The following is a 13,171-nucleotide window of genomic DNA, read 5'->3' as shown; positions in this document are numbered from 1 at the left end:
CTGAGTTTATTCCCCCAACTTTGGGGATTTCAGCCTTGCGCACCTCAAGACATCTTCGCTTTTCATTCACAATGTGTTCCTGAGGATCTGGTACTTGCAGTCCACTGCAGCTGAAATGAAACAGAGCCATTATAAGAAATTATGTAATATTTTCTATGTGTGCATTTGTTCAAAGGAAAATGGTGTAACTCAAACATCCTTGGTCCTTCTGAGTGCTGCAATAAATGTTGCTCGTTATGTGCAGTGGATGGAGAAATCGGATAATTCCAATAATTGCCATTAGGGCATTTCTGACAGAAATGTCATTGGTGTGATAAGGGAAATAGCTTATTGTGCCTTGATTAAAAAGATAAGTCCCTGAAGATCATGGCATTATATCTTCCTGCTCTACTGTAAATAGTGGAAGTCTTGTGAATGACTGTGAGAATATGGCAGCCATGTGGTAGTGGATTCTGCCTCTTGCTGTGAGTTGTCATAAAAAACCCAGCATTTTTTTAATAAGTGAGGAAGAGTAACATCAGCTTCTATTAGAATAACTCACTTGCAGTTCCAGAGATGGCATTTGAAAACTGTTCTGCTGAAATGCCAAATGTTGTTTTCCTGCTCAAAAGCCACAAAGAAACCTACCTCTCAGAGATGAAAGAAGAAACGTGTTAAAACAACATTTAGCTTGTTTTGAGCCAAGCAGATTTTCATGCAGTTCAGGCTTCCAAACCAGGCCATAACACAAGGGATGTGAAAATCTGTGTTTGGAAACTGTTTAGACGTGGGGATTTTTTTTTTTTCCTGGTCTCTAAAGAGGCGAAAGGTTTTTCTGTGAAGTAACGTCTGCCTGTTGTGTGAAAACAGCATTCAGCTGTCTTCCAGCCTGGCTTATATAGGTGACTTAGCAAGTGTGGTTGATCAATATTTATGAATGATGCACATTTTTTTTCTTCTATCGCAATTGAAGTGTCAAATTCAAGTTGAATTTTTCATGTAAATGCTGCACATAACAGAGGGGCAAGAAGGGCAGATGTATCAAAAGAAGCCTTTTAAGAAGTAATGTAATTAAAATATAAATGAAGTCTCATACAAAAGTACTACAAGAAAAATTGAAAATTGGGCCAATACAGAACTTTGTGTGGCTCAGTGATTAGTTTAAAAATGTGTGCTGTGTTCAGGACAGTTGCATACTTAAGTGATGTAGTTGTGACAAGATGCATTTGGCATTGTATTTGTATAGACTTTAGAAACAGACTTTAACAGATATTTAATACATTATAGTATTTTTTCCAGAAAGGAAAGACAATAATCCAAGAAACTGTAGGACCATAGGGGGAGGACATGAAGACCTGTAAAATTTTCAACGTTTTACAGAAATTTACAAAAAATAAATTTTGTTTTCCTCAAACTCTTGTTTCTCTGAATAGCTCCATTCATTTCAGCAAATTTTGATTGGACACAGAGGAATTAAAACATGTGCAAATAATAAAATGTTTGGTTCAGTAATTTTAACCCTTGTCTCCCCTCTTGTGATGGGATCATTTGTATATAGAGCAAGAGTGAGGTTAACTTACTGACTTTGGCTGTATGTACATTTAAGTTGGCATAAAATATTCAGCAGAGAGGTGGGAGAGTTTCAGTATATCTTCCAAATGGCCTCTCCGTTTTCTATCCTCCATTGCCACACCCTCTCAAGAAATGTTTTATTTCTCCTAATTTTCCTTCTCAGAGTGGCTTGTCTCCTAATTATTTCTTTCCATCTTCTTGTCCATCCCAGTTTATTTTGGATTTTGTTATATACTGGTTTTTTTCAGCTTTGTGTTTATCTGTTCTCTGCTGTAGTAATGATGATATGCGGTTCCAACAAAAATAACACTTAATAAATCTGGGTGTGTCACAGCTACTGAAAGTCACTCAAAAATGACTTCGACTTGGCAGCAGTAGCAGAATAGCGAATTGAACATCTTAGTTACAGAAAAAAATAGAAATCAGTATATATATTTTGTACTGCTCAGATGCATGAAATATGTAAACAGTTCAGATGAGTGCCTTATGAAGAGTTTGTGCTGAACCTGTGAATCAGATTCAACTAAGCATTGTACTTCTGTGCAGGATCTTCCTTGTTACGGTTTCTTCACCACCTTCTATCAGACGTCTTTGGTTTCTTTCTCCTCCTCCTCCTTGTTTGAGGTCTAATGCTGGCCTGATAATTGCAAACTTGACAAGCTTTGAAAGAAATTCCTCTGTCTCAATTAAATAGACCTTATTTTCTGGTTAGAGAGAAATGTCCATGGTATGCTGTTTTATGAAAAGAAATAAATCACAGATCATAATGACAACAGCAATAGGACTCCTAAATCACAAAATAGCAGTGTCCACAATTTTATTACACTCACAAATGTCACCTTGGCAAATGAAGCTGAATTACTTTTTCAAAGCATAGATTACTTGATATGGCTCAACCCTAATTTTGTTACTGGCAGCAGTTTTGAATGTTGTAAAATGGGGATAGCGTTAATTAGTAAGGATGCTTAAGTTTTAGTGACCATTCTGTACTGAAGACGCTGGCCCATGTGATGGCATGAGAATTGTGACAAGATACACACCAATAAGATTGTAAGACAAAATTTTTTGAGCTATGTTTTACCAGATCTTAATAGCAGATAATTATGCATAAAAAATACATTATAGCACTCCTTTGTGGTTGCAGTGTGGGTACTAATAGTTATAGTGTGAGCCCATTAAACTAACTAAAAGCTGCTTTTCCCTTTTTTTGAGGATGGGGTGGATGGGTCGTTTTTTGTGTGGTTTGTACTATTTTGGTTTTGCGTGTTTGGTTTGGGTTTTTTCTTAATTATTTACTTGTTTTAACTGATACAAATAAACGGCAAATGCAAGAAAAAGAGCAGTCTGTGCATGAATGGCTATGTTTGTATTTGCAGTATAAACTCTTTACAAAAGTTGTGTGAATAGAGGGAGACAATTGCCAGTTACTGAAAAGAAAGTTATTTCTGGCGCTGTCCATTCTTTTATTTATTAAGTTACAGGAGCAATGTCTGATTGTCTGCATCGTCCTTTCCCATATGTAGCACCTCTTCTTAATAATCCGTGGGGTTTCTGAAATTGTGTCTGTTTGTCGCTCACAGGACGGTCGTTTGCGAGTGAATGATCAGCTGGTTGCTGTCAACGGGGAGTCGCTCCTGGGCAAGTCCAACCACGAGGCCATGGAAACGCTCAGGCGCTCCATGTCCATGGAGGGCAACATTCGGGGCAGGATCCAGCTGGTCGTGCTCCGCAGGCTGGAGGTGCACACAGAGGTGAGGCAGTATATGCATTTATTAGATCAGTGTTGTTCCAGTCCCAGTGGTTTTGCACATCAGAGAGGATGGCTCAAGTCTTGGTCACAGAGAGCTTCTCCTGGCAGAATTAATTCTCCCCTGGAGAGAGGACTCACAAATTGTTTCTGGTTGATATCTTCTCGTCTTGCTGTGCTTGTTGAGACTAAAAGTTGCCTCTTATTTTGATTCAACAGGTATTGGAACAAAAGAAAATATGATTCCAAAACAAGTTAATTTAGGATAAATGTATTGATGTAGTTTTGACTATCTGATATCTCCTCAAGGCAATTGCTTGGATACAGGCAATTTAAATTATTCTGATTTCATTTGTTGCTATAATCAGAGACCTGAATATCTTAGTATGACTATGATTTTCCTTTACTCTTGCTTTTTCTTTTTCATTAGTACTTAATGTATTTTTTTGAGTGTGTTTTCCTGGACTTGCTTTTTTTTTTTTTTCCTTTTTCTCTTGACCTTCAAGGTATGAAATATTTTACTTTTCCTTGTCAGATGAACATTTCTTCAGGATGGGTTTCTGAGTTGATTAAGATAAAATCTATTTAAGTAAGGTAACAAAATAAGGAAAGAAAGGCGTTTTTAACTATTACGTTTTCTAGACATCATATAAATTGATGTTTGCTAGTCTCTACTTATTTCAAAAAAAGATTGATTTTATGATCTCCCTTGCTCTCTTTCATTCATGTGTGCACACACATATGCACACTCTTTTCTCATCTTTACATAGATAATATACATGTATACTGTCTGCCTTTTCTAGTCACTCCAGTTTTAATTTTAACCTTTGAGCAAATATTTTATAAGGCTTTAAATAGTGGTAGTGTTCTTTAAAATGAAAGTACATACAAGTAGATTTGGGGTGTAAAAGGTTGTAATAAATCTCATTATAGAATTCCAAATTATTTCAGCCTTCTTATTTAATGAGCATTGCTGGAACATTTTGAGAACTATCTTGTTTCTGGCTGTATTTGCATAAAATTCCAGAGGAAGGAAGAGGATGCAGGTGTCTTGTAATTTAATTGGTTCTTAAATATTTTTCTGATAACTTTCTATGTAATTTACTAGCATCATTTATTGATTGAGAAATGGATTTAGGAATATATGACTTCCCAAATATTACACTCTTATTTTGTTGGGAGGATGCTTTGGAAAAGCCTTATGATGTCAATTGTGCCAGGAAAATATGAAAAGTATCCATTAGCTATTCTGGAAGATGTTAGAGGAAAACACATTTTTGCTTTCCTTTTATATGTGAGAGCATCCTGCTGTAAGGAAGAATTATGACGTATATGTTATATTTATTGTGCACTTTTGGGATATAAGAAAGATAGCCCACCTTCAAAGAAACTTCAGTTCTGCTAAAGCTGAAGCTACTTCTTTTTAAAAAGCTTCCAATCAAACATCAGATTGACCTAGTAGAATATGAGGCTGCTTTTTATAGTTAAGTGTATAGTTTTGAATATTATCCAGATGTATGAAGGAGGTAAATAATCTTGACTCATGCCCTATGAAGAATGCATAATGAGGTCTTGATTGAATCAAATTCATTTTAGACAGGAATTAATTTTTATAGGGTAGTCTTTGCGTTCAATTGTAATTCCATTTGAGTCTGGAGACTGCAGCAGAAATGGGCTGGTGCCCATTCTTCCCTTTCCCCAAAACAGCTACCCGAGCACTGCATCGCAGCTTGGCAGAAGGACAATATGTTTAGAAATGCATTATTGTTTTTATTGGGCAGGACACTAATGGAGGTCTTCCATGACAGCTACGTTTTATAAGCTGAATACTTGAATTAAGTTGGTTACTGATCAGTTGTTGGGATATTGATTGTGTCATTTATCAAAGAGCTGGAAAAGCAGATTTGTTGTTGCTGTTAATTCAAGGCTCCTTATCCCACTGTGTCTCCAGTGGATAGTTTAAGAAAGCAGTAAACGTGGACTTTACAACCTAAGGAAGCTGATGTAAACTGAAGACTCCAGTTTCAAGAGGAAACACAACTGTCAGTGTCTGTATGGTGTGTGTGTGCTTCTGTATGGAGGTTGAAAATACCCTTTTCAAATGGCTGATTCTGCAATGAGGAAAAGAGAATTTTACACATGCTGCCTGTCCACTAAGCTTAAATTTGAAGCCATATTGTCACTATGAGTATCTCAGCACTGATTTCTGTTCTGACATGCAATTTTTTCATTTTATTAAGCTTATTTTCATTGTTTTTATTCAATCACTATTTTATTACAATTTTATTTTTTTTAAGTTCCATTATTTTGTTATTAAACTTGAAAAACAGGTTGCAAGGAGGTGTAACATGCTGTCCTTCCTTATGTCTTGGTTTGCAGGCAATCACTTGCCAATATAGCAAGCTTCTTGCATAATTTTAAAAATAACATGGGTTAGATACATGCATTGCATTTCTTCTGTGGATATGACTATGGAGTTTAAAAATATGTATATTTAGTATAACATTTGCTGACATAATGAGCATGCAGTTTAAAAATAGAAACCAGTTGGATCTCACTTCAAAAAAACAGATATAAAATCACAGAACATCTAAAGGTTGCTTTGAAAGCTAGCCATAATATTTCCTCTGTGTGGGTTTTTGGTTTTCCCTGAATAATGACTACGGAAATGTCTTTCTGGGTCTGTCCCAGCTTTAGAAACTGTGATTTTTATTTTATTTTCTTTTCCCAACTTTTTTCCTTTGAGCAACTGCTCAGGAGAATAAATTAGGCACTATGGCATGTATGGGGGTGGGGGGTAGGAAATGTCTCAAAAGAAAAGCTGACTAGAGGTGTGACAGGAGTTTGTTTAGCTGCTAGCCAGAAGACCTGCGTTTGGGAGTTTGGTGTAACTCCTTACTTGCAAAACTGTTCTAGTGTGTGATCATCAGAACATATGCACTCAGTCTCGGGGAGAAGGGAACCAGCTGGCTGGCAGAAAAATACCATTGGCATTGCCCATGTTCTTGTGTTGACAATGTCACAAGCTGCCCTCCCAGATGGAGAATTTGAATGAAGCCAGTTGTGGGTCATAAAAAAGAATCTTCGTTTTTGTGCATCATTCTTAATGGTTGTTATTGCTTGGATGTTATTTCAATGGTGAGCAAAATCAGCCTGCAGTTTTGAAGAACTCTCTCAAGTTTCTCATTTGAGAGGAGGCAATATACAGTGAACACATTATATCACAGTGTCCATGCACTGTCTGCAGTGATGGATGCTCTTCTGCATTGTTGACTATGTAAATTTTGTGTTGCAATGTGTGGTTCTGTTTTTCCCTTAGGAACGGTCAGACCAGGGAGTCTTTCAAAAATCAGCCTTTGATGGGAGTCATAACTTCGCAGCTGCTTCACGACGCAATGATACCATTCTCCAGCAATTTGTAACATGCGGTCCTCAGGAAGGAATAAAAGGTAGTCTCTACATACCCATCTCTTTGCTGAGAGAGAGAGTGCTTTGTGGTTTTGTTTCCTGAAATCCACAGCCACCAAAAGCAGTTAATTAGAGTAAGTGCACACTATGTTACTTTGAGGCTTGAAGATCCAGCGAGGGTGGGAGAGCTGATTCAGAAGTTGTGAATGAGATTCCTGGCACAAATTCCAGTTTCAGTAACAGTTTCTAGCTCGCTGCCCCAACATGTAAGGCTGGATAAAAAACAAATGATGAGTGCAAAATATATGTTGTCAAAATGTTTATTTTCTATATATCTTTAATGAGCGCAATGATTTTTACATTTAATTTCTAGATTATGTCCTAGGTTATTATAAGCTTAATTAATTTATACTAAAACATGATGTTTGAAAAGTGCACTTGCTTATTTTAGACTTTAAGGTAAAATTTGTTCAAAGGTTAGAAACATTCCCTTAATTTACAAATTAGAATTATATTAATGAACTCATTAAAAAGCATTAGGTAATTGTGTAAATTGTGCAAAGAAAACCTACATGTGTGAGCATATGGAAGCATACCAGTAAGAGCACTTAAGGCCATTTCTTTTCCTTTCTTTTTTTCATTTCTGATGGCATACTGTACTATCTGTCCAATTTGCTCCTGACTCAGCAAGGTACTAGTTATTTGAGAAGTTTAAGTATTTGAGATGGTCTTGACCCCTATCCTTTTAAGTGTGCTCTCATTCTTCAAGTCAAGCACATAGCTAAATACTTTTCAGTAGGAAAAAAAGATTTTCTTTGATGTAGTTGAATTATGCATGATCTTTCCCATTTTCCTAGACAACTGTGGAATCATGGTAGCCTGCAAAAAGTAATATCATAGGCTACTGTGATGACTGTGTGGTGTACTTTTAATCAAAACCGAAGAGCCCTTATCTGTAAAATTCAAGAGAAACTCCTATGGAATTTAGGGGTAACTTATTTGTGTTGACTTCAATATTTTCATAGTGTGTCTCCAGGAAAAGAATTAGGTATAGTCTGAAGCACTGTAAACATTCAAAGATCAGATCCTTTTGCTTAGGTCTACCTTATGTTTTTCTTGTATGGAATTTACACTCATTCTATAGTTTCAGGAGAAAAGGGTTCAATCCTTGGAAGTAGCCTGCTCTGTAGAGTTGGGCATTAGCAAAGATAGTATCAGAGAGCAGCAAATACCTTTAAATGCTTCCTTAAAAATCATAAAAGCAAATGCTCTGAAGCCATTGATGCAGTTGAATGGCAACTGCTAACCTGTCACTTGAATTCCAAACAACATATGTGGAAGAGTTGTACTTTCAGATAAGGATTCTTCAAGTGCAATCCAGAAATCAGGATGGCTAGTTTTCAGCTCAGTCATAAAATTATTTTAAATAGGCATCTTTTTAATTAAAGAATTATGGTAAGAAGGCATTATAGCAAAAAAAGTGATGGCCTCAGAGGAGAATGTGTGAGATGTCAAAAGGAAGCTTTGGAGTGCTGCTGGCACAAGGAGAATTTGGCGTGGCTGGGTCTTCACAATCATGGCTTGGGAAGTGACTGCAATTGGAGTCAGTGGACAAGAGATGACAAAGAGGTTGCTACCACTTGCTCAGGATATCGTTGTATTGCAATTTCTGTTGAAGATTTGTTGTTTGATGAGTAAAATTTCAGTGATCTTAATGGAAAACTGTACAGGCACTTGTAGCAGGAGGGTTGCGGGACAGCTCTGATAAGGAATTGTTTTGGTGAAAGACAATTTGGGCTTTACACATTTCTGGGATGTGTGAGACTAATTTATCTTATTTTGAAATCATAGTATTAATTATTATTGAGCTCATGCTCATTCTGCTTTCCATATGAGCCTGTCACCTGTTTCCTTCTATCACTGGTTTAAGTATTTTTTTGCATTGTTTCTTAAAAAGTTTTGTCCTCAGTGTTTCAAAGCATCTGTAAGGGTGAAACATTTTTCCTGTGCACAACCCTCCTTTATGAACTTGAGGTTGTGTGTCTGTTTAAGGACATGAGCCACAGACCCAGTGAGCTTCTTGTGTCAGGCAGGAACAGATCCTTATACATGCTCACAGTGTGCTATCCACATCTTGAACATAGAATGCAGTTGGTACATTTTTGCAAAGAATAGTAAAACAGATATTTTTAACATAGTATGGGATCTGATGTAAGAATTTAATGTAGGAGCCGTATTATGTTTCATAAAATGTCACTTTCTTAATTAATGTTTTCTAATAAGTTATTTCTAGTACCATTCACTGCTCCTACCAATAAAATTCTTATAAAAGCTCAGCAAAAATACACTGAAGCTTGGCCTGCTAATATTGCTGTCTGTTTTAAGAGTCTTTTTTATTATACATGAGCAAGAAAAACTAATGTCTAGGGAAAAGTGCTTATAGCCAAAACATTAAATTTTGTCTTGCCTGTGGATATTTAAATAAAGGGGGAGGGAATAGTGATCCAATATTGAAATGCCAGTGTTAGTTCTATTTTTGCATGAATAACACTTGCTGCCTTCAGGTCCTCACTTCTTTTGCTGCCAAGCTGTTTCACGGTGTTTTTTAGAACAATCTCTTTGAGAATTGGTACTTCAGTGCCAGGAGCTTTACATTTCTGGTGTTGAAAGATTACTGGAATGTGTTTCATTAGAGGTTCTGATATATTTCTTATAACCCTATATTATAAATAGTTATAGGGAAAATGCTGTCATCTCTCTGTTAAGTACCAAAATAATCAAACTTTCTCTACTACCAGAGACTGCTGAATCCTTATGGTTGTACAAGCACCTCTGTTTTCATACATATGTGGTAACATCAACATAGAAAATTAAGAAGTGAAATTTTTAATTATTTGGATTTTTCTTGTAAATGCTGTGCATGTCTTATAAATAGACTCAGTTTTTACTCCGCCTGAGTTACTCTTTTTTACTCTTAGTCTATTTAATATCTGAAAATTCAATGCATTTTTTTCAGTACTTAGATTTATCTGGATCTGCTAGGGTCATTTCCTGAGGTCTTGAACGTGGAGCCAGTGACTGCCCCTTAGGTTAAATTCTCTCGTTCTCTGGCTCCTGCTCCCATTTTACTGGGAGCTATAATCCCTTGTGATCATTTCCGATTCACTGAGGAAGTCTGACGTTTTTCTGTGTATATTCTTTTGTTACTGTAAGAAAAATACCAGTGGTAGCCCATGATCAAACAGCCTTGGTGAAATGATATACCAATTACTGTGAATCTAAGTTAGTATAACTACATTATATACTCAGTCTCTTGCCATGGCTATAGGAGTCTGCTCAGAAAGGCTAACCACAGTGTAAGTGTGGTGTAGTTCTATTTCTTTTTAGTTGGTTGGGGTTTTGTGGGTTTAGGGGTTTTTTCCTTTTTTCGGGGTTTTATTTTGTTGGGCTTTTTTCCCTTTTCTTTTTTTTGGGTGGAGGTGTTAAATTTTTTCCATCAAGCATCTCTTTCCTTCTTTTGATACTCAGTGGTTTAGGGACCTCCTAAGTCAAAGGTGGTACTGTCTGGACCATTGGGCCATGGGTGCATCTCTAACTTTTGGTACACTTCTTAGTCTTATTTAAATTGTTTTTTCCAAAATATCTTCATGGCAGTGAATTCTGTGGAAAACACTACTTTGTGTTTGTCCTAGGTGTGCTACCAGAAAGTTAAACTGGTTGCCTTCTTCTTACTGTGCATGAGACAGTGGGAGCTTCCTTGTCACTCTGAGCATAGCTGTTACAGTTTCATAGACCCCTCTTGTATTTCCTTTTATTGCTTCATTCTCTAAACTAAAGAATCCTAATCTGTGGTCCTTGTTAGGAGCATTTGTACCTGTGTCCAACTATCCTTGCTAGCTTTTTAGTATGCTTCTGAATTATACTACATAATTTTTCAGACAGGAAGAATGAAACCTTAGACACTGTTTAAAAATGAGGCAGACCATTAATTATTGAGTTCTGGTTGGAGTGTTTGATCTTTTTTGCACTTGTAAATGACTGCCTCCGTTTGACTTTCCTAAGCATATGTTGGAAGAACAATCCAGTGCACATCTGATGTACTGTTACAGAGCCATAAGAGCCTTTGTGTAAGTCTCAGGAGTGCATCACTTTGCAGTCTCTGACAGGGAATTTCACTTGCATTTCTTACTCATGTCCTGCAGCCTTTTTGCAGAACTTCATAGTCTCCTTCCTTTTGGTAATTCCAGTTGGTATCACATTGAACAATATGAGTTTCTCTTTTGTTCTAACTTGTTTTTCCTGTGAGGACTTGCCTTTTACTTCTCATTTGTTTCCTGTTGTTATATTCAAACCTGAAAGAATGGGCATTGCAGTGCAAGAAGTCCATGTGTATATGTAAGGTAGCATACCTGTACTTTACATCAGACTGACAGTCATTTTTAAGGTCTCATTAAAGCTTTCTTCCTCATCTGCTTATCCTCACTTTCTTTTGATGATCCTTACACATTTCCTGAGATACAGGGTTTGAGCTATTTTATATTAGAAGGCTATCCAGCCAATAGGAATTTTATAGGATCCTTGAGCCAATAGTGTAGGCTTGTGGGGGTTGTTTTTTGTTTGGTTTTTTTGGGGAGTTCTTGGTTGGAATTTTTTCCCTAATACTTTTGTTTGCTATAATAAGTGCTCTTATCACATAAATATAATCTGTTGCTTTCTCCTTTGATCCCTCCTTGCCAACCCTTTTTCTCTCAGGTTAGGTTAGTGCTTTCAGACAGAATTGTACAAAAAGACTGCCAACATTCCATGCAACAGAACAGGTCACATTAAAGTGTGGCATGTCATTATTATTAGATTGCTTACCTGCCATTGAAACCCAAGGAAGTGTCCATGTTTCCTATTAAGTTTGGGAGGGGTTAAGACATATTCTACATTGAAAAATGCAAGGACTTTTTCTTAGATGCTACCTTTGGGATGAGAAGTGGATTTATAGGACAGTAATGAGCTAGCCTACAGTGAGCACAGCAGTCTTACTAAATATTGCAGGTATTTAAGTGTTGTTGCTTAGCAAACCACTGAATGGTTTGAGTTTATATTTGTCTTTGTAAAAAGTAATTTTCTAGTGTTAGCTGGATGTTGTTTGTAAAGGTAGAGAAGGATTTGCAGTAATAGGAAGGTGACGTCTGTAATTAAGAAATGCCTCTTTATTCTCTTGCTATGGAATAATAGAAGTTTTTCTTCTTCTGATCTCTTTGCTGAGAATATGGTTCTCTCCTGTACATCAAAGATGACAAATGCTCCCCATCAAAGGGACTGAAATAATGAACCTGCAATCAATCTGAATGCAGCTATGGAGAAATGGAGTAAAGCACTCCATTAAAATGGAGTAAAGCAATTTGTGCCTTACACTCAACTTCCTATAAGCACAAAGTTTCCCTATATTTACCTTTAATTATATATATGCAAATCTGAAAATCAGCTCTTCAGGAAAATCCCAAGGGGTGTATTTTCTGCTTGGTGTGATTTTAATTCTAGTTTAGTTAGTTTAGGGATTTGAATAATTTGTGATTTACTTCAGCATTGCTTGAGGCCTTCCAGTCATCAGTCAGTGAACTGGTGTAATGTAGTTGTTTCTGCAGGTTATTTAACTCCTTTCTAAATTGTGTTTCAGAGTTTCCAGTTTCTGATCACGGCAATGGTGAAAATGAAACACCTCCACCTCTCCCACCACATCCTAGTGAGGATCTGCTGAATGAGGATTATAATCACAGGTTGGACTTTAGCACTTCTTAATAGTTACAGCACTAATTGCTCAGTAGTGGTTGTGATAATAGTTCTAATTGATTATAAAACCTCTTTTGTTTTTTTAATTTGTACCACTTTCTTTAGTCACTTCTAAGGTCTTTTAACATAACCTGTGAATGTTATTTTAGCATTTAGTGTGTTGTTTATTTCAGTTGTACATAAGCTGCAGTATGCTGGCTATACATGATAGATGATACCTGACTTGTGTTCAGTGAAACAAAAAAAGAAATCTCAAAGCATAATTCCAATTAAAAAAAAAGTTAATTTAAAACTGTATTGTGGGTGCAATGTGTAAATGCTGTGTCAAGTCTCTTAAAGCTTTAAAAGTCCAAGCCAAACACAGTTTGTAGGAAACTGAATCTCCTTATGTCACATGAAGATATTATTGAGATTACAAAATGAATTTTCAGTAAGTCTGAACATTGAAACGTGTAGGAGAAAAATTAATGAACACTTTACCAGTTGTAAAGGTATTGGGTAGAATTTTCAGATACTTCTGCAAAGCCCGCCATGCTTGATAGCAGCTATAAGCTCCAATTTCCTTAGTAAATACAGAAGTTTGGAGGTGCAGAAAAAAGAGTAAACATGTAGAAGTTCACAATGGCACATTGTCTCTATCTCAAGTAGCACAGGATTCAAATGAAAGGCATAATTTCAGCCTCT

At 36.5% G+C, this 13,171-nt stretch overlaps 1 protein-coding gene across 4 annotated transcripts in view; it reads left to right on the top strand.

Annotated features, from left to right (window-relative positions):
* The window catches only part of PARD3B (par-3 family cell polarity regulator beta), a 394,022-nt gene that overhangs the window by 200,831 nt on the left and 180,020 nt on the right, over positions 1–13,171 (top strand). For all 4 annotated transcript variants that reach the window (XM_074548315.1, XM_074548314.1, XM_074548313.1 and 1 more), the window contains 3 exons: positions 3,132–3,302; positions 6,618–6,747; positions 12,375–12,474. In XM_074548315.1, the coding sequence (XP_074404416.1) occupies positions 3,132–3,302; positions 6,618–6,747; positions 12,375–12,474 (401 nt within the window). The remainder of the gene's footprint in view (positions 1–3,131; positions 3,303–6,617; positions 6,748–12,374; positions 12,475–13,171) is intronic.

Source organism: Zonotrichia albicollis, chromosome 10 (assembly GCF_047830755.1).
Source record: "Zonotrichia albicollis isolate bZonAlb1 chromosome 10, bZonAlb1.hap1, whole genome shotgun sequence".
NCBI classification, from domain to species: domain Eukaryota; kingdom Metazoa; phylum Chordata; class Aves; order Passeriformes; family Passerellidae; genus Zonotrichia; species Zonotrichia albicollis.
Note: the sequence above shows the minus strand (reverse complement) of the source record. Positions and strands in the feature narration are given on the sequence as shown.